Source organism: Gymnogyps californianus, chromosome 6, assembly GCF_018139145.2.
Source record: "Gymnogyps californianus isolate 813 chromosome 6, ASM1813914v2, whole genome shotgun sequence".
Classification (NCBI taxonomy): domain Eukaryota; kingdom Metazoa; phylum Chordata; class Aves; order Accipitriformes; family Cathartidae; genus Gymnogyps; species Gymnogyps californianus.
In genome coordinates, this window is record NC_059476.1 from 36,938,755 (window position 1) to 36,964,077 (window position 25,323).

Genomic DNA, 25,323 nt, shown 5'->3' on the forward strand with positions numbered 1-25,323 from the left:
ATAGAAACTAGGGGCAAACTGCTGTTCATTGCAGGTCAGGAACATCTGATAGGAAATATTTAGAATAAATGCAATGGGCCTGTATAATGGGTGTCAGAAGATGAAATCATCGTCCCTTCTGGCCTTACCTCATGTAAAATGGTATTAATGCTTAAACTATCCGGGTTCAGTATGCTTACAAATGTTAACTTACTTTCAGTGCCAATCAGGCAGGTAGATAGTATCTACACAACCAGGGCCAAGAAAGACTAAATGAGGAAGTCATTGTCAAAACCACAATTAGAATTCAAGAGTTTCTGCATTAAACTCATGTTGTTCAAGACTTTTCTCTTTCAGATAATGCCATCTAACAATGCTGTGGGTGATTTATCTGATCATCTGTATTACAAATACAAAGGCATTAACAGTAGTTGGCTTGTGTTCAGCTGGATTCGCAGGCACAGCACCACATCAGTGGAGCATATAGCTTCCTAGGTCACGTCTGGTGTAGGAGCAGGCTGGTCACTTTGTCACACTGGAGTCCGAGCTAATAAATGTGAGGGAGGTTTTGCAAGGTAGATGCTTTAATCCATGCTTTGTAATCGCACAAGGAGCCAGCTCTAATGTCTCAGCATCACGTTTCCACTATGAGGGAGGCAGGGCTAGCCAAGATAGGCCTGGTTAGATCCAATCTTTCCCTTACAAAGCAGCATAGGTGTCTTTGCAGTGTAATTCCTAGAGCTTTTGGTGTGTGGAGGGCTTAACTTAGGTTCAGCATCAGTGACACATCTAACCTTGCCTAGCCTGGACTGATGCCGTGCATGTTGCAGAGGTCTGATCCAGATGACTGCAGGGCTGATTTAGGGAAAACATACCTGAATAGTTCTGTTTCCAGGGTCAGGGCCCTGAGGGCACATAATAGGCCTTAATGGACCTGACCAGCTGCACCTGGGGCCTCCACCCACATCCTCTGCCCATGGGCCCAGGAGCTCTATTTAAGCTCAGCCTAGGGTAAGCTTTGGGCCCTGTTGAATTGGAGCCTGGTATTGGCTCTATTTAGTCACTATGGACCCTGCTTGTTATCTACTTGGATTGTGTCTAACTTTGCTTACCTACTGGGTCACCAGACCTGCTTCTGACCTGCAAATTGACTTCTTAGTTCAACCTCAGACCTCCCTCATCTCCTGGAAGCTGATTTATTATCTGGACTCCTGGCTGAATGTGGATACCACCCCTAGGCCTGTCTTGTTTGCCTTGTGTGTGTACAGTGGGGCTGGGTGCTGGCTAGTGAGGTCCTTGTCCTGCTGGGTGTTGTGTGGGGCTCACTGTCTCTCAGGGAGCAACTACTCCTCACAGCTCTCTGATACTCACTACAGACTCAAATTTTGCTAGAGCTGCCTGCAATGCAGAACTACTTACAGGTTTGTGCACTGTATTGCTTGGTGCTATGTTGTCCAGTTTTATTTATTCTGCAGGTATGTACCAATTTGTATGTTATTCTGGATAAAAACACAGGGATGGTAGCACTGTGTCAGACCAAAGGTCCACCAGCTTAAAACTTTACCCCTGATAGTAGCTAGTAGCACATACACAGGGAAGAAGGCTTGAGTAGCATACAGCACTGTTTCCTCAGCACACTCTTCCAGTTTCAAGTAATGTATAGCTGAAATAGTACTTATGTGGTAAGTAGCTTTTGATTAAACTTTCTTCCATTAATTTTGCTTTAAAAAAAATTTAACCTGTAAAATTTTTAGCATCTACAATGTGCTGTAGCAGTGAGTTCCATAGTTTGACAACACATTGCATGAAGAAGTAGCTGTCTTCTGTTCTGAGGTGTCTGTTTGATAAATTGACTTGATATCCTCTACTTCAGAGAAACAGTGAGTGTTCACTCTCTGATAATGCTTTCCATGCTGCTCTTGTTTTTATAATAGATTGGTTGGCATTTCACCCAGATTGCCTTCTTTCCAGGCTGAAAATCTTGGTCTATTTAGCTGCTCCTTGTGCTTTTGGCCACCCTTGCTATGTTTTTCTGTGCCTTTTTAAGTTCCACTTTGCACCTTTTAAGCAGATCAGAATGGCATGTTATATTCAAGAGGTAAGCAGATAATAGATCTGGACTAAAAAATGATGGTGTAGCGATGTTTCCTGTTCTGTTCTCCCCTTCTTTTGTAATGATTCATAACACTCCACGTGAGCACATAGAACAGTTTCACAGAAGTATCTGTCACAGTACCAGGATCTCTATTTTGAATGGTAGTAGCTAATTCAGAGGCGGTGATTTCCATGTTTCCCCCCATGTGCCTCACTTTGCATTTTAGTGAAAGGATTTCATCCACCATTTTGTTGCCCAGCCAGTCATTACTGTGAGATCTTTCTCCAAACATTTATACTCAGCTTGTCTTGGTAGGCTGAGTATCTTAGTGTTGCCAGGAAAGATTGTCACCTGGTGCTACTTGCTTCCTAGGATATTTATTAGTGTTGAAAAAGACCATGAGCATATATGTCTGTGGCTGTGAAAATGAACAATTGTTAATTCTTGTTTGTTTCCTAGCCTTTAGCATGTTTTTAATGGAGCTGTGATTGTACATGTTGGTGTTTGGGTGCTCCTACTAACCTGGTTATTCTAACCAAACCTTAGCTCTCCTTGCTTGTTGCTTTCCTCCAAGTTACTCATTTCTTGCATTGCATTTTGTTTGAGCCCGCAACTTCCAACTTATTACCATCTTCCCAAGAAACATACTTAGCTTAAGTGAGGCTTTATCATCAAGTTCCAGTTCCTTCTACTTACTTTTGCTGTGTTTAGCACTTGGAGAACAATAGTTCTCTTACTTCTCAAAACATATATTATTTTATCTTACAAAAATAGCTTGTGTTACCTCTTCTTCTAGCAGGGCAGGTCTTTGGAATGACAGAAGTCTTGATATCCAGCCCTCTAGAAAAGCAGTCTTTTTGGCAAACTGTCAGATTGAGGAGGAGATGGTATGGTTACACCCAGCAAAGAACTCGCGTGCCTTGCCAAAATTGAGAGTTGATCAGGCAAATGTTCAAAATTCAGGTGTATGTGTTGTTGGTTTCACCTTCTTGCATCTGAAGTGTGTCTGTGAGCTTGGCTAAGATTCCCAGACTGTATTCCTTTTTCACTGCAAGGAAATAAAGGGGAGGAGAGAAGAGGATGAAGGTACAAACTGGTGATGGGCTACCTACCCACTGGCACTGAACTGCAGCAGTAACAATAAGCTGTGTAGATCTGTGCCACGGCTTCTCCTTTCCCACATGGCAATTAAAATAGTTAGGAAAACACTGGCATTTAAAGCATCTTTATAGGAGTGGATGTGGACGGTACTGCTCTTGTATGTAGTAGAAAAGCCTCTCTGCAGGCTCGCATTTGAATGGGTTGGTTCACATTTGAAGTGCTTTGTACTACAACAGCTAGAGACTTAATAATAATGAAGCTTTTTTAAAAAAAGTACTGCTAGGATATATTGTTTCATAGATCCCGTTTCCAACATCTGCTTTCCAGTCTGAAGAGGCGTTAGACTTGGTGGCCTGCTTTCCCCTCTGACAAAAGGCCGTAGTGATAATGAGTCGTGTAAGAAGCCTGGACCGACTCTTCCTCTTACTATAACATTTTGCTCACCCGCTTCCCTCTGGGAAGGAGCAGCAAATATCATCAGTGGCTCTTAATGGATGAGATGGGGGATGGGGAGAGCAAGGCTTTTTTTTTTTTTTTTTCCCCTCCTCCTTGCGGGAGGGAGAAGGCGGCTCAGCAGCTATTCCTCCTCTCAACCAGCATCTTCCCCATGCTTCTGGGCGTGTTTGCTCCACTCGTGGGATGGCCGGGCCCGGGTGGACGCCGGTGTTTGAGGGTCCTCCTGGATGGCACATGTAAGGGGAAAGGGGGTTTGGCCCCCCGGCGAACCCCTCGCCCGTCACCGCTGATCAGACTTTCCCTCTTCCAGACTAAAAAAAAAAAGGGATGATTTCAGAGGGTGTCACCTCCCTTGCTGATCGGGAGGTATGTGGCGTCAAACCGCAGCCTCTGCAAGTAACGGAATAATTTGCCTTTTCTCTTATTACCGTCATTTTATTTATTTTTGTTGTTGTTAAATAATCCCCGGCGTTACCAGCCTGGCACGCCGACTGCGGCTCTCGGGGGGCAGCCGGGGGGGGGCGGGGGGTACCGCCGCCACCCTCCCTTTCCTCGGGGCCGTGCCGGGCCAGCTCCGGCGCTGCTGCTGCCGCCGCCGGGTCGCCCCGCAGCGCGGGGGCGTGGGTGAGGGTGGGGGGCGGCGAATCCCGCTCCAGCCGCGGGGATCCAGGGCGCGTTTTGCCGCCTGCCGGGAGGGCTCGGTGCGGCGAGCGCCCCGCCGAGCCGCCCCCTCCCCGCTCCCTCCCGGAGGGTCCGGCCAGGGGCGACGCGCGCCGCCGCCGCCGAAAGCACGTTTCGCGGCCCGGGGCTCCCTCTCCCGCGCCTGGGCTCGTCGCGCCATGGGAGCCGCCCGCCCCCGGGGGCCCGGGCCGTGAACCGCGCCTCGCCCCCCTCCGAGCGCGGACCGCCAAGCCATGCCAGCATCGCCCCTTCCTGTGAGCTGCGGGCTGGCCGCGCCGCAGCCCTGGTACGTGTGGTGGGACGGGTCCCGGGGCTGCTGCGGGCGGGGAGGGGGGGGGGGGGTGGCGACGGAGACCTCTGCTTTCGGCCCCCCCCCTCCTGTTTTGGTTTGGTGGTTTTTTTTTTTTACTCCCCCATTTCTCCCCCCTTCCCCTCTCGCTGAGCCGCTTGGCTCGTTGCAAAGTTGAGCTAGGGTGGAGTGGGGAGGGGGAGGCAGGGGTACCCCCGCGGGTCGGGCCGTTTCGAGGCGAGGAGGAAGGCAGGCGGGCAGGCTGGGGGTTATTCAAATGCAAAACGCAGTTTGTTGGCCGAAAGAGCGAAAAAGTCCGTTCTCCCTGGCTGTGCTGGAGCGTGTTTGCGCTGCAGCAGCCAGAGCCTGCCTGGAAAAACCCGCCAGGCGAGAGAAACTGCCTGCAGCCTCCGCGGAGGGCAGGGAACAATTAAAGGGACCCTGCCCGGCAGCCGGGGCCCTCGGCCAGCCGGAAGAACCCCGCAGCCACCCCCACACACCCCCCTCCCCCCCCCAAAAAAAAGGGCGAGCGAGGGCCGTGCAGCAGCATCACCCTCTGGAGGTGCCGCTGGTGTGCGGGGCCGGGGGGAGCATCCCCGGGGGCGGCTCCCCGCCTTTGCCGCGGGAGAAGCCGGGCGCGTCCGGATGGGCGCTGCGGCTCCCCGCGGCTCCCCACGGCCCCATTGTCTGCAGCCCCGGGGAGGGCTCCTGGGGTTGGGGGGGCACGGCCAGCGGCGGGGCCGGGCCACGAGGAGCCGCTGCCTCCCTAGGCGGGCCCTGCCTGCCCCTTCCGTTCCCCCCCCCCCGGGGTCTGCCTGCCTGCGCTAAAGGAACCAGAGCCCGGAGGGGCTGCAGCCCCCGAGGTGCTTCTGGGCGCTGAGTGCCCATCCAGCTGCTCGTGGAGCTGGGGGAAGAAGAGGTGGTGGCCTTGTCGCAACTGGAGGTTTGGTGCTGGTGGGGATGGTCCCTGCCATGCTCGTGATGGAGCCAGGGGAGAAGGATGCAGTTCGCCGAATGGGATGGGTAAGGAAAAAGGACCAGGTGGCCTGCTGGGAGGCAGGACCAGTTAACCTTACAAAGGTATGGCTGCTAATGCCCGAGGAGCGAGCGGTGGAGCATGCTGGATTTGCAAAGGGACCAGGCGCAGCGGTAGTCAAAGGCTTCGGAGTCGCGCCAATCGTGTGCCTAGCCTGTCCTACATCCAGCCAGCCTATCCTACTGCACCCCGAAGATATTTAAAGAGCAACGTAGTCCACATCACTTGCATCTTGGCCTACGTAGCAGCAGCCCAGCATGGTGAGATGCTACTCCTTTAAGGAGGAAAGGGGAGCGCGCAAGTAGGCATCTAGAGCGGGGCATGAGCATGCCGATGTCAGTGCACACCCTCGAGTGGGGTGGTGAGAGTCGGCCCCTGTGAACAAGCTGGCCAGGGTGGCTGCACCAGCATGGATCTGGCCAAAGAGCTCTCTTTCTGGAAGTGTTAATGCAATAACGGCAAAACTGGGCAAAGATGCACTTGCAGCATTAGATATTTAAACATGACCAAGTAGACTTCTAGGGCAAAGGTGTCTCTCTAAATTTTAAAGCCAGTGGAGAAACCTGTGAAAATAATAATAAAAAAATAATCTTCCAAATAGTAGCTCTTCCCAGCTGTGCTCAGTACTGTTTTTAGGGTACTCTTGTGGAGAGGCAGAAGGCTATTCTGTGCAGTTATCACCTTGTTTTCATTAATGTCAGTCAACACGAATTAGGAGTAGAAATTGAATCCAGAAAACTTAGCGTTTATTCTTGGTCTGGGCAAAATTGGGCAGGTAGCCTGGTCAACCCTGACTGTAAAGGAGGAGAAGGCTGGTTCATGCTTTTCAGAAGCAGTTTCTCCAGCAGCACAAGGGCAGGTGGTGGTTGCTCTCCGGATGAGGCTCAGTCCTTCTGGACAAGAAGGGTGGTTTGTGCTTGGAGGAGACAAGGGTGGGCTGGGTTGCACAAAGCAGGTAATCGGGGAAGAATTCAAGGTGAGATGTACCGAGGAACTTTCTGATATTTATGGTTTCTGTAAGACCTAAGTCTTCACTGTGTAATAATTCAGAATCTCCACTGATAGTATTTTATTACGGCTGGCGTGCTACCCGTGGTTGTTAAAGCTGGCCTAAGCATTTCCATCCTGCTTTCTGTTTTCAGTTACTTACATTTCAAAACACCTTTCAGGCTGAAATTTTCCAGGCTTAATCTTTGCCTGAAGGTTCTTGCCTCCACCTCCTCCTTCTTTTAATTGAGTTTGAGATAAGGTGATTCAGTTAGTGTTTTTTTTTTTCTTTTGTTAAGAAAAGGCAAAACCCCTCAAGAATGGAGTCAAATATTATCAAAAAGAAAAGCAGCGTTTGAAACAGCATAAATGCAGAATTAGAAGGGCCTATGATTAGCTGAGGGGTTTTGTTTATTTTGCTTGCTTTTTTTATATTCAGAAGTACCTGGAGAGTTCTGGTGGAATGTGCTTTCATTTGGTGAACCCTTAGAAATTGCTTGGTATCTTTGTACTTTTTAGCATTCCCCCTGTTAAGGTCAGGGTTTGGCTACACTGAGCAGAGGTTAAAGCAAGCCCATGCTCCTGCCTGGGCTGGGGGGAGGATACTTGCACATGCGGTGTAAGTCTTCACAATGGATTTTTGGTGCCAGTTGTTTGTCTGGGGCTTAATCTGGTTTTGTGGTTTAAGCACGTGTGGTTCCTTGCCACACTTTTTTTTGAAATCATTCTAATAGAGCTTTCCCTAATCGAGGAGGGCTTTTTTTTGTGGGTTTTTTTTATCTGTCTCACTCACTGTGCAGGCTCCAAGGTGCATGAAGTCATGACGCTGCAAAATGCTAAACATTGACATCTCATGCTGAATTCATTGAGAATGCGTATTTCACAGCAGTCCTCAGCTCCCCACGCAGCGGAGGGAAATAGGATGTGGTGGCAGTCCTGCCTTATCCAGACTTATCCTCCAAGCACAGAGGTGGCCTTCCAGGTCCAGTGAGGACATAAATTTAGGATGAAGGCCTTGGTGCTTGGTCTGTTCGACATCGTCTTGTGTTACTGATGTCAGTGGGAAAAGGATTATGCTTTGAGTGTATGCCTTTGTCTGTGAGAAACTGAGGTGGCATCCTGCAGTGCCTGTCCCAGATTTGCAGTTCTGCTACTGGAAAGTGTTGACTTAAGTCAAGGTTTAATATATGTGGATAAAATATGCCTGATTGCCTTAAGAGTGGCATAATCCTGTTAAGTAAAGCAGAAAACTTACACGTAGTAAAATGGAAACCAGTATTCTTGAATGGCATGTGAGATTATAGAAACACCACTTGAAACAGGACTGTGGGAGGTCTGGGGGGGCTGTGGGGTGGTGAGTAAGGGGGGACTTTGGGGGTGCCTCTGCAGAGGGAGCTTGGAGAGGCCTCTTTACAAGACTGTGTATGAAATAACTCATGGTACTGAGAAGGGAGATGAGAAGTTTCATTTTTACTTCTTAACCAAAACCAAATGGGTACTCAAGGATTAAAGAAGGGGAGAAAGGGAAAATTAAAGCCGACTCCCTCCTCCTAACCCATTTCCCTTCTTTTCATGTACAAAGTGTTATACACAGCAATCAGTAGACGCAGGGAATTAGGCAAGATTGAAAAGCAGGTTGACATTGGTGCAGCTGGGAAGAATGTGCAGATGATATGACATAATCCTGAAAAGACTGCGAAAAAAGCTTTTGTGCCTAACGTGAGGGTCAGATTTTCTAATGTCTGTCTTCTCTGGTGTCCCTTGCATCTTCCTGTAGAGCATTTGCTGCTGGAAGATGAGATGCTTTTCAATTCAAAGTTGTAGATCTGAGCTTGTGTGACAACTTCTAAGGCAAATTGTGGCCCTTATTGCTTGGGACCTGTGTATTATTAAGTGGCTTTTATGAAAGCTTCCAGGTCTTGTTTCCCCACCAGGCCAATCTCAAGTGACTTTTAAAAAGATACCTAAACACTGAAACAAAATGTATTTAATTAGTGCATCTGACTGTAGTGAAACCAGGCTCAACTAGTCCTAGCAGTGTCATTTTTTTTTTCCCCGTGCAGCTGTGTTTGTTCAGGGGTCACTTGCTCTCTTTCATGATGCCTTAAAAAAGCTGCCACCATTTTATGAGAACACATCTCTTAATCTCTTTTTTTCTCCCCATCTTCCAACAAGAATCAAGTTATGGAACAGAATCTTGATGGACACTACCTCTAAAAGGAAAACTTGCTTTATTTTTTTTATCCTTTTGTGTAAAGGAAAAGTAAATAAGAAAAGTGTGTGTGTGGGGTGTTAGTTTTGGTTTTTTTTCTGGAGGCATTCCAGCAGTATGGGGTTAAATTCCCCAATTACTTTGTAGGCAAAATTCTCGTTATAATTGTTTGGAATTTTGACCAAGACGGGACTAAAAGATTTAGCCCTTGATTAGCTTTTTAGCAGTATTTGTTGAGGATTATAGCAGTCAGTGGGATTGCTCCAGATTTATTACTGTGAATGAGCAAAATTTAAGCAACTGGCCTTAAAACGAGCTTTCAGCTTTGCACATGAATTGGAAGAGATAAGTCAGCTCAAGTAACAAACAGCTTCAGGATGCACTGTTATTATCTAGGGCAGTTCCTTGCAAACCCTCCTGTACCTATGACTCGTTTTACTTCACAGAGATGCCTGTCCTCTGCTCTCAGGGAGGGTATGGTAGGTCCCACCTGATTTGGCTTTTGGAAGAGAGCATTGAAGTAAGTTTGTTTCTCTCCAGGATGATGGAAAACTGCCAAGTTGTTATATTGCCCCATGAGGTTTATGTTTGATAATCCCGCTCAGCCCACATAGATATTTTGGAAATATAATTAATTTCTTGCTATGAAATGTGACCAATGTGATACAGCCATTTGGTGTCCTGAAGGAGTGATGTGAGGCAATTTGCAACTGCTGCAAGCATCAACAGAGTCATTGCCAGTGCTTTAAATGGAAAAGGGAAGGTAAAATATTTCCTAGTGTTACAGAAAACAAAACTTGAATACTGAGCTTGTAGCTACCTAATATTTTGGTCCTAAACGTGGAAGAGTAAACAAAGAAATAACAATGTAATTTAGTTTTATTAGACACTTTATTTAAAAAATGTTAGACGGTTTTTACCTAGCGATTAAGGTGGTTGTGGCAGACTAGTATTTATCAAGACTATGGGCTTTCTTTAAGGGAAGCAAAGATCTCTTGGTGACAGGAGCTTACAGTCAACTTGGGGGTCAGGTGCTCAGAGTCCCGGACAAATATAACTGAAATAAAGTATTAATTGAGGGGAAAAAAAAAAAATTAAAATTTTCCTTTAGGGGTCTGTCACCCCGATCTCTTCTGAAAAACCTAAATTCACTCCAGTGACAAAATTGAAACAAAATGGATAAAACTGTTGCTGTGCCCCTTGTACCCCTGTATTGTCATCTCTGAGCAAGACAAATACTAGCAGCCTTTTCCATCTTCTTTAATGCAGCATTTAAATGCCAGTCAATTTCCTACAAATATCAGCATTCTTTGTTTACCAAGTAAAAGGGAAGTCTTCAACTGCTGGATGTTCATAGCCTCTAATTTTGGCCCTGAAAAGAAGCAACACTTTGGCTTTGATACTTTTCTACACTCTTGTCAGACAGGTATGTTTTTCTGTATTAAAAGAAAAAAACCAAACCAGGATGGTCTTGCTTCTTCAGTCCTGAAGCAACCACATTGCAATTTCCAAATGCAGGTAAAGGCATGTTATCGTGTAATTATAATGATGATTAAAAAAAAAAAAAACAAGCCAAAATTGTTATAAATGAAACTTCTAATTGATAATTTTGATGATCATGCTTCCCAAACTTCCACAGCAGCAGTGGCAACTGCTTGTGTAGAGAAGTAATACGAGCAAAGCAGCATACACATTCAGTATCTTCAAAAATCCAGTCTCTGTTTCCAGTCCAGATCTCCTGTATTCTCTCATCATTCTGCTTCTGTTTCAGGGCTGATAAAGAGAAAAAACTTTTATCTCTTCAGTCCCGCTCCTGATTCACACATTCCCATGTTGCCTGGCCCTTCTTGTTGTTTGCTTGCTGTCTCCCTTGCTCTCCTGGCTGTAGTCTCTGAAAGTAGCTCGCATTTCCTCTCCTGCCACTGTTATGTAGCACCAGCCGCTAATGGCTACAGATATGCTGCCTGCTGCTTGCTTCCAACTGGTTTTGCAGCCCTCCAGGCTATCCTTTGGAATGAGGAGCCCAGTCTGTCAAAACCACAAGAAACTGGGGAAGCTTTCTGCAGGCTGCCAACAACTGTTTCATGGACCTGCTGACGTGATGCCGATGCCCTCTTTGATTCATGGAGTGACTAGTAATGGCCATGTCCCCCTTCCCCCATGTGTCTCCAGAGAAGGGTAGCGGGAGGAAAGTACTCAGGTTACCTTCATTTCAGCTTTGTATTTATTTTGCTATTTCAGTGTCTGACCCAACTTTTATAGAGTGCTTCTGCGGGAGCTGTTCGGGTCTCTTCTTTTGTGGCCTTTGAAGCATTACCCGCAATTAGAAACGACTACACGTGTCTACTTAGTCTCTCCAGGTTGGATGTTTTGCTGTGATGGAGGAGGGATGCTGTTAGCTTGTTTATTGTATGTTTGATGGGCATTATTTTCTGATCTGACCTTAGAAGTGTGTTTAGCCTTGTCTTGTACAGCAGTGCTGGCTCTAAAATGGTATTTGAGTGTGTGGAAAAACTGCTGTCTCAGTAATAATGTTCATCTGATAAGTAATATGAAGATGTGATACAGAATAATCACGTTTAGGTAGGATACTTGATTTATATGTTGTAGTACACAGGATCAGTTGGCTTACTACTGCTGAATAAACAAGTGCTAGGCTTCAAAATGCTTTAAATAAGCTATTTGAAAAGAGTTTGGGGAGTTACTGTTAGCCTTGGTAGGTACTGTGGCCACTGGGCAGCTTGCTCAGGGCTGAGACAGTCAGAAGCAAGCTCGCTACCAGCGTGCTGGTTTGGGCAGCGGCAGGAGCTGGTGGTCCCCCACAGAGGCTGTGCGTGTTGGCTGTGCTAGACCCATCCCCTCGGCAGGCTAAGGAGCTTATCTTGGTGCAGTGCAGCGCTGTTTGGTGCAGATGGTTGTAAGCTTTCTGCACCCCTTGTGCTGTAGATATGTTTTTGTGGTCTGGGGGTCTCTTCTGCTCGTGGAGCCCACTCTTCATGTGCCCTGTGCCTTTTTTGTTTGCCCTACACCAGCCAAACCTGGCCAGTGTAGTACCATGAAACATTTCTGGGGCATTAAGTAGACTGGGCTGCACCAGCGTAGCGCTCTCCACCTTCAGCAGAGCTCAGACCAGGCTGTGGGTAAATGCAGCCTCTGTAAGCTCACCCTGCTGGCTTCAAGGTGGGGTTGAGGTCATGGGAAGGAGAGTGCGCTCTGCCTCACCAGCCTTTTGAGGTGGTGGTGGTGGTGGTGTCAGGAGCTCGGTAGCACCCTTCTTCCCTTTTCTACTTCTTTTAGAAGCCAGGATTCCCTTTTTTTAACTTTCTTTAGAGGTCAGGATTTTAGACATCATCCCCATGCTTTTTGTTCCTCCTTTTCTTTCCCTCTTCCCATCAGTGAGGTGCAGGTGGCCTGTAGGTGACTTGATTTGGGCTTAAGGAATTCAAAGGAACAGTGACGAAGGGAAGGCACCCTCCTGCCTGAGACTACAGAGCCTCTTGCTCTGCCTGCTCCCATTTTTAGGATGCCCTTGTCTACCCATCTGATCTATTCAAACAGTTAAATAAAGCTTTAAAAGCCTTCCACAGATACTTAAAAGCACTATGTACTTAAAAACTGTGTACTTAAGAGAATTGCTTTATATTTAAAAAACCCCAACCCACCTTGAAGGAAACAGATTTGGAGCATGAAGAATCTGTTGTATCTTGTGAGATGACTGAATTGTATTTGGGGAGCTGGGGGACTTCTGCATCACGGTTATATTTGGGGACAAAAGCTTAGGACAAATGGTGTGGTGTTTTGTTGAAGGCAAATATGTTAGTAGTCATAATGATGGAGCAGAGACGACTGCCTGCATAATACATTTGATATAGCTAGACAGGACAGAATCGAGGCTTGCAATGTAATACAGTGTGCTGGTATGTTATCCTTGGAGATAACACTGGGAAAGGCAATTCTTCCCTGGTCCCATTCCCCTGTGAGTAACACTGCAAGTTAGACATCTTTGGGGAGCTAGTAACTTCTCCCATTTTACCTGGGATTGCACCATGGTGGGCAGCCAATGGATGGTAAAAGAATGAGAGATGCCCTGGTGATGGTGTATGAGTGCACACACACACAAGAAACTCGGCTTTGTTCTTTTTTCCTGAATGTCCTTACGGTGATGGATACGCTGTTGAACTTGAAGGTATGGATGTAAACTTTACCCGCTCTTACTCAAGGGGAGGGGTGGTTAATGAGCTGTTAATAAGGTTGGGAAAATTCAAACTTCGTAGAACTGACATAAAACAGTAAGTATGTGATGTTGCCTGGTCGTTTGAGCTCTGTTTGCTTCTTTGTTTGTGTTATAGGCATTTAGGCAAGCTTTCCATTTTGCAATATACTAATATTTTCAAAGCTTTTGTGTTAATTGAATGTAACGTCCAATACCAGTATTTCTAATTCTACCTGTGTATTTTTAATTAAAAAATGGTCAGTTTGATATATGTGCACCTTCATTAATTAGAATTATATTAATGCTATTTTATATTTTCTATTTCAGAGTTAACGCTGTATCACCACAGAGAGCAGCAATGGGAGTGTGCAGTTTTCTATTGAAAAGTTCTCTCAAGAGCTCATGATTTTTTTCCATCTCTCCTCTTAACATTTCTACTACTCCGCAGACATGGCTCACCACGCGAGGCCTTCCAGATTAGTCAAAAAGGAAGAGTTAGGCAAAAGGAAAACTAACCAGGGCAAAAAGAAATCTAGCCAAGTGAGAAAGAAAACCACAAAGACTTCCACAAAAGCTGTTAGTTCTGGAAAAGGCAAAAAGCCAGCGCAAGAAAAAGATGTTAAGAAAAAACAGCAAGAAAAGAAACCAATCATGAGCTCTTCAGGTAGACTTCTCAGGAGCAGTGTAACCAGAGCCTTGTCTGGAGCATCTTGGGTGAGTTTGGAGAAAGCTGACAATATTCTCTTTCATAACCAGGATTCTTTCAACATCAATGGCTTTACAATGTCTCTCCGTAACCGATCATTCTCCCGTAGATTATCCCAAACTCCAACAATTGCAAAACCCAGGAAAGCTGCAGCACAAAAAAGGCTAGAAACAAAGGAGAAACATGAACAAGAAGCCCTGGCAGTAGTAGAAGAAAAAAATGTTGAAGCAGGCGAAAGAGGTTTGAAACAAGATTCAGCACAAAATGAGTTAGCTCCTCTGCCTGTAGAAGATGTTCCATGTAGTGTAGGCGAAGAGTCTGCTACCACATGTGCCAGTCAAGACAAAGAGGTAGAAATACCTGAAACAAATGACTCCATTCCAAGCAGTCAGGTAACTGATGACGATACTGAAGTGTCAGAGGTGAAGTGCAAGCACGAAGACCTGCCCTGTGAGCAGACACTCAGCGATCTCGATACGGGTAGTTCGGCTGAAGCATTTGTTGAAGATGCTGCGCTTGTGCTTCCGTCTTCTCCTTCTGACTCCGTAATCACCTCTGAATCAAACTCGAAGGTGTGTGCAGAGACTCCCTTCGATCTGGTGCCTAACAGTAAAGAACCTGACTCCAGTTCTGTCGATACCTCGGACCTCAGCTCAGCAGTACTGTTAGAAGAGTCGGTCCCACTTGCCAAATCCCACATCGAAGCAGAGTCGGACCTGGTGCTAGCTAGCGAAGAACAAGACTCAAATTCTGCACCTATAGTTACCTCTGAGTTTAACTCACAAGAACATTTTTTAGAAGATGCAAGCTCACTTGCAGAGTCCTGCTTGAAGGCAGGCTGGGATTTAGAGTCTGAGAATAAAGACGTTGGTTCAAATTCCAGCTCTGTAGCTGCCACTGAATCAAATTTGCTTTTACATTTTGAAGGTACAAGCTCAGTTGCAGAATCCCACATGAAACTGGTTGTGGATTTTGTACCCGTTCACAAAGAACTTGACTCAAATTTGGATTTGAGCTGTACAAGAGAGAATTCAGAATCTGACTCAAAAAACATATTTACAGTATGCGAACCAGTTTCTGATACCTCTTTAAAGAATATTGAAGTGGAGGACATTGAGCAGCTTGTTAAATGTATCAATGCAGAGACATTAATTTTGAATTCAGGTTATGTCCCCACTTTATCTCCAGATTTAGAAAAAAGCACAGTCGATAAAATCTCTGGTGAAAGCTCTGGACAATTCTCTGAAGGTTTTGTTTCGGAGTTGCCTTCAAGCACGGAAATCTCTGCTCTTGCCTCAGAAAAAGCCATAAATGCAGATTTGCCAGCTGACTCAAGACTGCAGCATAATGATTATTCATCACAGCTGGGAAGTGTCGGAGTAAGCTTGAATTTGGTTCAGGACAACGCGAGCGACAGCACTGAAGCAGTTGAGGCCTCAGGGCCATCCTCTCTTAAAAATCCAGCTGGTGATTACCCTGTTCCATATTCATCTCTGCTCCCTATGCTAGAGAAAAAGAAACGAAGGCGTTGTGGAGTCTGTGAGCCCTGCCTGCGGAAAACAAATTGTGAAGAATGCAGCTGTTGCAGGAAACGCAAAACTAGTCACCGGATATGTAAAAAGAGAAAATGTGAAGAACTGAAAAAGCCACCACCACCAATCATGCTACCTTTTGAGGTAAGCCAAAGAAGTTGCAAATTAAGTCACTCTTTTGAGGCTTGAGGTACATCTTAAAATTCTGCAAAGGGAAATGCTGGTCACTGTACAGCTTTAGAGAGCTTAGGTTTACTGTTGGAGCTAACAGGTTGTATAGGAACTTTCTCTTGTCATCTATAGAGGTGTAGATTAAAGTGAGCTGGAGTTATTCTTGTTCCTGCTATGTAAATGCATAAAATCAGAGGTAAGTATGGCTTTAACTCTGTTCCAGATATTGGCATATTGGCCAAAACAATGAATTAATCGAGGGTATGAAGAGATGAGAAAGATTTAAGTGCAAAATGTGGGGAGGGGGAAGGATGAGGGTAGTCTTAGGAGACTCTGAATTAGGAGGGACAGTGTCTGTATTTCAAAATACTGAAGGTTAAAAAGCAAAGGAAGGCAGGCTGTTTGCTCTTCAGTTCAGTTAAAGTAATTTGCTTGTGATGACAGATTTGGTGGAAATAAATTTATAAACTTCAGGACCAAATTGTAGCTGCATTTTCCCCTTTCACATCTCTCTGCCTTTCTAATTGTCTATTCTTCTGTTTCTCTCATTTCACTTCTCCTGCCTGTCTCCCTTTGTCTTTTACCACATCCCCCATACATACTTTCTTTTTCTGTGTTTCTTACTCATTTTTCTGATCCATCAGCCTTTTATAACCCAGGTCATTACTTTTGGAACAAAGAGGAGGGGAAAAGACAGTCTGTATGCCCCTGTGATAACAGCACTGACCTTCTGAGAGATTTCAGTTCAAGATCAGGCTTTAAATCAGGTAAGTAGGGAGTTGAACATAGATTTCCCACATCCCAACTGAATTCCCTGACCTCTGAGCTGCAGAGTTAACCTCTGCGCTGCCACGTCCTGCTGGAAGTGTTCTGCTTCGTATGATCCCATAGTACCTGAGCCATGGAGGGGGAGACGCTGTCTCAGTAGTTAAGTCACTGGGACATTTGCCTTGGGATGTGGGAAACTGAGGTTCAAGTCTCTGCACCAGTGTGTACTCTGAGCGGAGCTGTTCACGCTGGGGAGAATGCACCTGCGAAACCTTTCTCGATAGCAGTTTCATTAAAACGGCGTGTTCTTACGGCAGGTAGAAATTCCCGTCAGCTGCGGAGATCTCAGGAGACCTCCTGTTTTCACTGCTCTGTCCTGTGCTTACCAGGGTTTGCAGAGAAGTCTGTTCTGTTTTTTAAGGTAGGCGAGCAGAAATAAAAGTCCTGTAACAGTGAGGGGGTATGATATATTCCCCTTTGTGGGGGAAGTATATTTTAAGTTATAATGTTTAGGGAAGTAGGTTTAAACAGCTTGGCTCAGAGTTCATTCAGAAACCTCTTTGTGTCTCAACTGCTCCTATATGCTCTTAAAAAAAAAAAAAAAGTGAGGGGAGAGACAGCTATAATGTGACTTAAGATATATATTAAAACAATAAAGGTGATAGAGACTGATACTGACTTTTTACAGCGAAAGAGGAGTGACATTACGTCCTTTTGTATATTTAGTCAGTGGGATTGCAGAAGCTCATGGGAGAGAATTGGTGGAGTTGAGGTAGGAAGTGATCTAAACGCCATGTTTTAAAAAGGGTTTTGGCAGGGTCGGTGAAAGGAAGCACTCCAGCTTTTCTGTCAACCTTTGTTTTCCAGGCTAAACATACTTCTTTTCTTGTTGCTCAGGCTGACCTTCTCCTGTAGATTAGCTTTGCCCCTTCACCTTTGTCCTCTCTGGGCGCTTCTTTTGCTTTCTTTATGAGAGATTCCTTGTTTTTATTCTTTTCTTTGGTAGCTTTTTTTGGTGTGCTTTTATTTTATTAAACTGGTCGCATTTTGTACAATGCAATTAGAGCTGCACCAGGGGCCTCCTTCATCTCTCGTTAAATTTCGTATGAAGTTTGAGTACTGCATGGAGGAAATGAAGTATTCCTGACATTTAAGAACATGTCAAGTATTTTCTTATAAAATGGTATTTGAATGAAACCTGGTGCCTTTTCAGATATTCCTAGAAGCAAGCCTTGCCTCACTTGTAATCTCTAGAAACCGTGCTCTGAGAAAATAAGAGGAAAGTATTTCTACAATGTAGATACGTTACGACAGCTCTTTAAAGATGTTGAGATACAGGGGGAGGTGTTGGGGGATGGGAAACACTGTATCACTCAGTTCAGCAGCTATCCTTTAGATAAGGTTGTAGCACTCTGGAAGGGAATCCCATTGTGTTTTCCCAAACTGGTAGGACTGGGACTGCAACAGCTGGGACTTCTATGACAGTAATGTGTTTCAAATAGAGGGCAGCTGGGGAAAAACCGAAACTGTAGGCCTCTGTCCATGGTATAGAAAGTGAACATAATAATTAAGAGAAATGAGGTTGGCTTCAGTGCATTCCTTGTTCAGAAGAGTCATGCATCTCTCTCTCATGTTGGTGGAATGTAAGCATTTTTTGGAGGTGATTCACTGGGAGGAGGGTGTAGGGGATAGACATGCTCTGCATGAGCATAGTTTAAACATTGGTGTTTTGCCTTAAAGGGAATTATCTCGTCTCATTCTAACTAAACAATGCAAAAGTCACAATGAAGTCAATGAGAGTTCTGTACATTAAATGGCTGTAGGATAGCCGGTGCAGGGATTGGCAGTCCATGCGTACTGTTTAAAAAAGAAAAAGTGTTGGTTTTCCTTAAGAACTTAGGTGGATTTACAGTTACAGGGAGTAAGGCCTGGCTGGTAGAAGCTGTGAATGTAGACTGAAGTGCATATTCCAACACACATGCCCATGTGTGCACAAGCATTCAACCCTCAGAGAGTATCGGTTGCATGTTTGGAGCTGGTATTAGTTACGTTACTGTTATTTTCATTAATTCACACATAATCCAGATCAAGATTTGAAAACTATATTGGACTTGAAAAATATCACTTAAAAATAACATCCACATAAACCTTCAGTGATACTTTTACCTTGCTGAACGTAATGGGTTTTGCAGGAACGTGACATCATGAAAGTCTGGATAAAGCATTGTGGGCTCTAGTTCACAGCCCCTGTGTGTAGCAATATTGTTATATGTAATGCCCCTCTTCCTGAGGGATTCACGCCGTGGCTGCTTGGTTAGGAGTTGGTAAAGAAAAATTCTAAAATACATAGGGGGAAAAAATTTTTTGCTTACTGAATTTTTTGAAAGAGCAGCCCGGTAAATAAAAAATGTAAGCAAGCTTTGAAGAGAAGAGGAAAAAGGCTTTATATTGGGTTACTGTCCCTCTCAGAATGAATAATGCAGGAACGCTTCACAGTCGAAAGAGGGTTTGACAAGTTTATGTACATGAGACTGTGATGCTTCCACATTTTTGTCTTGTCTTTCCAAGACTGCTGTTTTCTGAAATAGTATAGCAGTTACTGAAGACTATTTCAGAGCTATTTTCTACCAAAATGCATATTTCATTTCAAGAAGCGGTCTGCTTTGCTGCCGTTGCATCATCACGCGTGTTGAGGCTGTCAGGATATGTTGCGATGTGAGGCAAGGATTTCGTAGGCTTCAAAACCAGCACGTAGATAGGGAAGGTGTTCCGTCATTTATTTTATTTTCTCCTTGGAAAAAGGATTCCCGTTTTGCACAGCCGGGTGTTGCAGATGTAGCAGCACACACTTGTGATGAAAACACTGCCTTCTGGGTGCTTGCAGTCATCAGTCGAGCTGACCGTGGTGCATGGTAGTTGTACTTTGTGTGTGCTGGGCTCTGGCTGGGCGGGTGGACTTGGCTCTCATCTGGCTCCCAGCTGGCCAGCGCTGTCCTGGGTGTAGCTGTCACCCCGACCCTGGCCCGGGAGGGTGCCAAGTTGGGCGGCTCCATTTACCAAGGTGAACTTGGCAAGGTTTCATCATGTGCCACCGGAGCTTCTCTTTGCCAAAAGGCCATAAACATACGGGGCTGCTGTAGAGCCGCTGAGAAAGCAGCGGCTGTGGGGAGCCCTCATCTCCAAAGGCTGCTTTCTGCAAGGCTTGCCAAGGTGCTTACGTTTTAAGATCCTACCTGGGCAGGGAGCCCTCTCAGGCTGAAAGCATCTGCCGGGGAGAACTTTAGGTCGTGTTAGGTAACGGACTGTGTTAGATTTAGTGGGACCGGGAGTCAACAAATGGAAAAAAAAATCAGATCACTGAGTGTAAGTTCACTGGGTTGACCAAGGTGTCTTGAGACATCTTATTTAGTAGCTGTAATCTGAGTAACATGGAAATATTAAATAACAATAAGGGCTTGCTTGCTTGTGGGTTTTTAACATGCTGCCGAAAACCCAGACATATTTAAAAAGGATGCTGCAATTAGAGTTGGTTGGGAACTTTCCAGCAAGCCATTCCTTGAATGGAAAATGCTGATTTGACAGGAAGCTTTCACAGCTACTATCTGTCTCGATGCAACTATTTTGGGGGGAAAATTTCTCAAGGTTCCAAATGAAATTTCTCTTAAAACTTAAAAAGGGGGAGAGATTATTAGAACAGCTTGGTGGTTAGGGCTTTTTGCCTGATGCAGACCAGGGGCTTGAACTTTGGTCTCCCACATCCCATCTGTCTCCTCTTGAATTTTTGAAAGGTTTGCTCTGCTTTGGAATACAACCAAGTGTCGAAATCTCAAAAAAATAAAAGCAAAATGGAATTCTTGTTTTCTAGCCAGACCTAGTTATAATCAAGAAATTTAGACTTTGTGGTATTTATTTTACAATAGACTCCAGAAATATTTAAGCCAGTTAAATTTTAAAATGAGTGTGCATAAAAGCACTCCTCTTAAATATGATACTTGAGAGTTTTATAAGAGGATAGCACATGGGCTAGAGGGTTTGGTAACGTGTGGCAAAGATGAGCAAAGCTGTGTACAGCCTACCCCGTGGATGCAGGGCAGGGAGTTGGGAGTAGTGCAGTTTACTCTTACTTTACACACACGTGCTCTGTGGATGTGTGAAATAATTCCAACTCGCACGTCTTTGCCATTCTCTTTGATCCTCGGTGTGTACTATAATGCTGCCTAAATTACAGGGAAAATGATTAGTTTGGGGTCTAGTTATTTTCAGAGGATGCGTTTAAAAACTTGCCTCTTCACTGCTCCTTATTTTCTGTGCCAGTTCTTACAGCTTTTACAGAGAAATTTTTATTTGAAGAGGTTTCTTTCCTTCCTTGTGTATGAGGACCCATCCTAACAGGAGGGGAAACTGCCTGACTAACAAGGAAACCTGAAACTACTGCTGAAGTGCTGTCCATTGCACGCAACAAATTGAGGACTGAATCAGAATACTGGGTCTTAGGTTTCTAAGCAAACAAAAGAAATAATTTTTTAATAATTTTTTTTCTGGACTGTAAAGCATCTTAAGTAGCCAAAACTGCAAAGAAGAATCAGATCACCGCGTATACGTACCTCTTTTGTTTTTATGATGCTTAAAGACCCTTGCAGACTTGTGGTATTTTGGGAAAACATTACAAATCAGTACTTTTATTTTACCTGATCCTCAATCCTATTTAATACAGTACTCTGGTGCAACAAATGAGGAGCTTAAATACAAGGTAGCATCAGACAACAAAAATGGGCAACAGCTTTCTCTGACTTAATTGATACGCTGCAGAATGAGTTGTGTGTCCGCATCTGAGCATTTGCACTACTTAACTGATCTGCACCAATAACCGGACAGGAATTACACTTGTGATTTAGCAGTAGATAAAGAAAACAGTTCTAAATTGCAGTCTATAGCTGCTGAAAAGATGTTCTTATAGTTTTTTCATGTGTAGTGCATAAATCCATGGCCAACTTTCTGGTTTAGATGTCAACTGCAAATTGTTGCAGTAGGTGCTTCAGTGACTAGTGGTGTGTTAGGTGTGTTGGTATTTGTTGTCCGTGGTTAGCAAGTGCCTGTGTGATACATTACGGCTTGGTGTGAAAACTTGTGGTAGAGCTGTGACCCCTCCATCCTTCTTCTGTCTGGATGAACATTTTAAGCAGGTGGAGACGAGGGAAAATAATTGCATTTTATGTTTATATGGTGGCCTGTTCACATCGTAATCTGTTTGCAGCAGATACTTTCTGTTAGGTGTTATAGGAATAGATGAAGACGGAGCCTTATCTTGCAGCAGGGCTGCGTGGGTTGCACGCAGCAGGCTACGGCAGGCGAGCAGGGTCCGCGCGAGCCTGTTGATTGTTGAGTCCGGTGTGTGCTGGGCTCCGGGTCCCAGGCAGATTTTTTGGAGGAGGCTGGTGCCGCGCAGTGGCTCACTCGGCTTGGGGCAGCTGGTGAAGGCAGGCCCTTGGCTGCAGCTTCCTCCAGGCGAGCGGTGATTTCCACTCTTTCCAGGACGAGCCGGGGTGCGTGGGGGAGCATTACCAGCAGAGCCCCCCAGGCAGTCGGCCCCATGCACGCCCCACGACCGCTGCTGGTGCCCGACGATGCGTCCCCACCTCTGCCCCCACGGGGCCCGGGGGGACCCCCCTGCTTGTAGGGAGGGCGTCTGGCCCTGTCCAGCGCTTCGCCACCCAGTGCCCGCCTGCGTGTGCACGTGTGTGTACAGGTGCGTGCACACGTGCATGCTGGTGCGCGCACGCGTGCATCTCCGCGTGTGCGTGGAGGCACGCGTGCACGCGCACAGAGGCCGTGTCCTCGCCTGACCCGGCATGCAGCAGCCCTTGCAGAGCCGAAAGACCCCGGGACCGCTGCCCGGGTGGGTGCCCCACCCCTCCCCCCCCCCGCCGCCCGGGCCGTGCACGCGCCAGTGCGCGCGCGCGGCGGCGCGGGCTCCGCGTCCGCACGCGCGGGGAGTCCGTGCCGCCTCTTGCGGGCGGCCGCTGCGGCGCCCGCACAGGAGACCCTTTGTTTGGGCAGGGCCGGCGCGAGCGCGGGAGGAGGCCGGGGGGGGCGCTGCGGGCCGCAGCCGCCCCATTGGCTGGGGCCGCCCCGCGGCTCCTCGCGCCGGCGGCGCGCCCGCCGGGCGGGCGCGCGCCTGGGGAGGCGGGGGCGGGGCGCGCGCCGCGGAGCCGCACGAGGCTCGCGCCCGCGACGCCGCCTGGAGGAGGGCGCCGCTGCGGCAGGAAGCAAGATGGCCGCCTCGTGGGCGCCGCTGTGAGGAATGCGGGGCACCAGCGAGGCCGGCTCCAGGGGGGCGGCGGGGCCTCTCCCCTCGGCCGTCTCCGGTGTCGCCGTGTGTCGGGGTGGCGGTGGAGGGGCCGCGTAAAGCCTCCGTCAGCCCTCTAAAGTGCCGCATGTAAAGCATTCTGGGTATTTAAGAAATATTGCAGTTTGATAATAAAATCGGAGGTGTCTGCCTTTGTGACCACAACTTATTCTGCAATTTGATGTTTTTTTAGGTTCTAACTGAAAACAAAAGACCTCAGAGGAGGAAGCAAAGAGTTTTAAAGGTAACCGATGATTGCTTTAATATTTATCCCCTCCCATTTTAAGCAGCATTTTCTTGTCATGTAGATTAGGAAGCCAAAGGGTTAACTTCTGGGAAGCGGCGCTTTCCAGCTATTCAGGAGATTAGCTAATTTTAAAAGCACAGAACATGTTCTTTTTTTCCTCTTTCTCTCCAGCATGTTGTATACATATTTGAATCTTTCTGCACAAGTCTGCAGACCAAAAGTTTGCTTTCCATTGCATTGAAGATTCACTTTAATTTCCTCTATGCCTAGTTTCATACTTCCAAAGGTAACAGTTGAATGTTGGTGGGGCTTTTAGTGTACGGGTTTTATGGCATCTGAAATTTAGTGTGAGAAGTCAATGCTATAATGCAAACCAAATTAACAAAGGTGGAAATGTTATGCTTACGTTACTGTAGTTTTGATTTCCTTTTTTCTTTAAACTTTAGAACACCTCAAGTGAAACCGAAAATTCTGTAAACTTACAACAGCCTTCAGTTTCACGTGGTAACACGTTTCTTCAAGATTTTTAAGATGGCTATCTTTCATGATAACAAAAGATTGGTGTTTCAAATGCAAATGTTTTAGTTTTTATAACAAAATACAGACTTGCCACACTCATGGCTAATGTTTTTTAAAAAAAGTAACAGGTAGCACATCGATATTGTATCTTTCAGTTAGTCTTTAGAATATTTTGAATAGAAATAAGTCACTAATTCTGTTGTTGCAAACTAACATGTTGGAGGATGGATGGTGCAAGTAAGATGGATGGTACATGTAAGATGAAGCTAAAGAGAATGAGAAAAAAATATATGTTGTTAAACTTACTTTGTAGAACTGTTCTTTTATACCAGCTGAATGTAACGTAAGATAGCTTAGTATTGTTTCAGTACATTAAAGTTTCAGAAGTTATTGGACATAGTGGATTTGATAAATGCTGAATGTCTGTAGTGTGTAATTCTATTTGAAATTTCTTACCAGTTTTGTCATCACTGTTACACATTAGAGAAACTTGCTTAAAGGAGTTATAATCTTGTAAGACAAAGCAAAGTTAACAGTTAAGATTAAGCAAGGAGCAAATAACCTTATTGGGCTTGCAAGTATGTCCAGCCTCAAGGGTGTCTGTCTTCTCACGTGGGAGTAGTTGTGCGAACCACCTACCTGTACGCTAACAGTAATTGAGAGTGTACAACACTAGCAAATGCTTTTTTTCTTGCATTAAATAAATTAATCCATTAAAAAATTAACATTTTTCATTAAGTCATGGATATGCTTTTAATAATTCATTTTAATTACTACTGCTATTGTAACATAGCGCATAGGTGTAGTTAAAACTTTAGCATTTGTTCACTCTGTTTTGTGCGGTTAAGTTGATAGTAGCGTGCAAAATAAGGACTGTTTGTAAATGAGTCATTCAGCTTTGTAACATGTAATTGGTATGACACCTGTTCTGTCAAAGTGTGAAAAATCTTTTTTTTGGTGATAGGCAGATATGTTGTACTAGGCGTCTGTCTACAGTAGGGGTTCATAGTGGGTTTTCAGTTTTTTCTCTTTGAGTTCATATTGCCACTGTTTCTGATTTGATGGCAGAGCAGGTTGCTATGTAATATGATGCTGTCATTCCTCTCCTTTCCAAAAAGCTTTCTGAAGAGTTTTTTTTTTCCTTGGCTCTTAAATGGAAAGACTTGTCTGTTTTTGTGTGTATGCGTAGTATCGTATGTTAGTCATTGGACTTGTGTGTATTTCTGGTTTGACTTTTCCTTTGCTGAATTGATTCTGCAGTGTTTGCTCTTTGGTTTTAGGTACTGTTCTTTGTATTTTCTAGTATTTGTCTTTGTTTTGTGGTGCTGAAGTGTATTTCGTAAGAGTTTGTTCGCTTGCATCCACCAAGTAAGGCATGGCACCCCTGAAGGCATCTCATGAAACGTCTAGGTTGGGGTTGGTGGAGTTTTCCTTTGGTTTTGGAGGGGAGGAGGGAGGTTGGTCATCTTAAGTGTTATGTTGCAGCTCTCTGTCAGCTGCAATAAACTTAGAAAAAGCTACCTAATTTCCAGGCTTCTTTACAAGGGCATTCTTAGAAATATGACATTCTGATATATGACTCTAACCTCGCTTCTGTTATTGGTGGGACTACTATGTAAAGTGGTGTTGTTAGATCTATTGAATTATAACTTCAACGTTTGATTTAATGATCCGTAGCGATTGAGGGCATCTGACCAGTGACACTTTCAAAATTTTAACAGAATATTTCCTTTTTCTTCCTTTGTATTTTGCTTCAAATAGTATTGTAAACTTTCTTAAAGGAGGATTTGTAGTACTTTCTTCCAATAATACATGGAATTAGTATTTTTCTAATCCTCCTAAGTTTTTATAGATGCACATTTATTTAATTGGAGGGCTAGTGCTCTTTCTAATTGTGCTTCTTAGGACCAACGTATTTACAAATTCTTCTGTAGCGGGTGAAAATAAGCAGTGCTTTCCTGTTGAAGACAGGTTGGACAGATATA

General features: G+C 45.3%; 1 protein-coding gene across 1 annotated transcript in view; it reads left to right on the top strand.

Moving 5' to 3' along the window:
* The first annotated feature begins 1,350 nt into the window (after window positions 1–1,350).
* TET1 (tet methylcytosine dioxygenase 1) overlaps window positions 1,351–25,323 on the top strand; it is a 74,184-nt gene continuing 50,211 nt past the window's right edge. Inside the window, exons 1-3 of the mRNA XM_050898660.1 lie at window positions 1,351–1,400; window positions 13,377–15,431; window positions 22,766–22,816. Coding sequence (XP_050754617.1) covers window positions 13,500–15,431; window positions 22,766–22,816 — 1,983 coding nt within the window. The 5' untranslated portion in view covers window positions 1,351–1,400; window positions 13,377–13,499. The remainder of the gene's footprint in view (window positions 1,401–13,376; window positions 15,432–22,765; window positions 22,817–25,323) is intronic.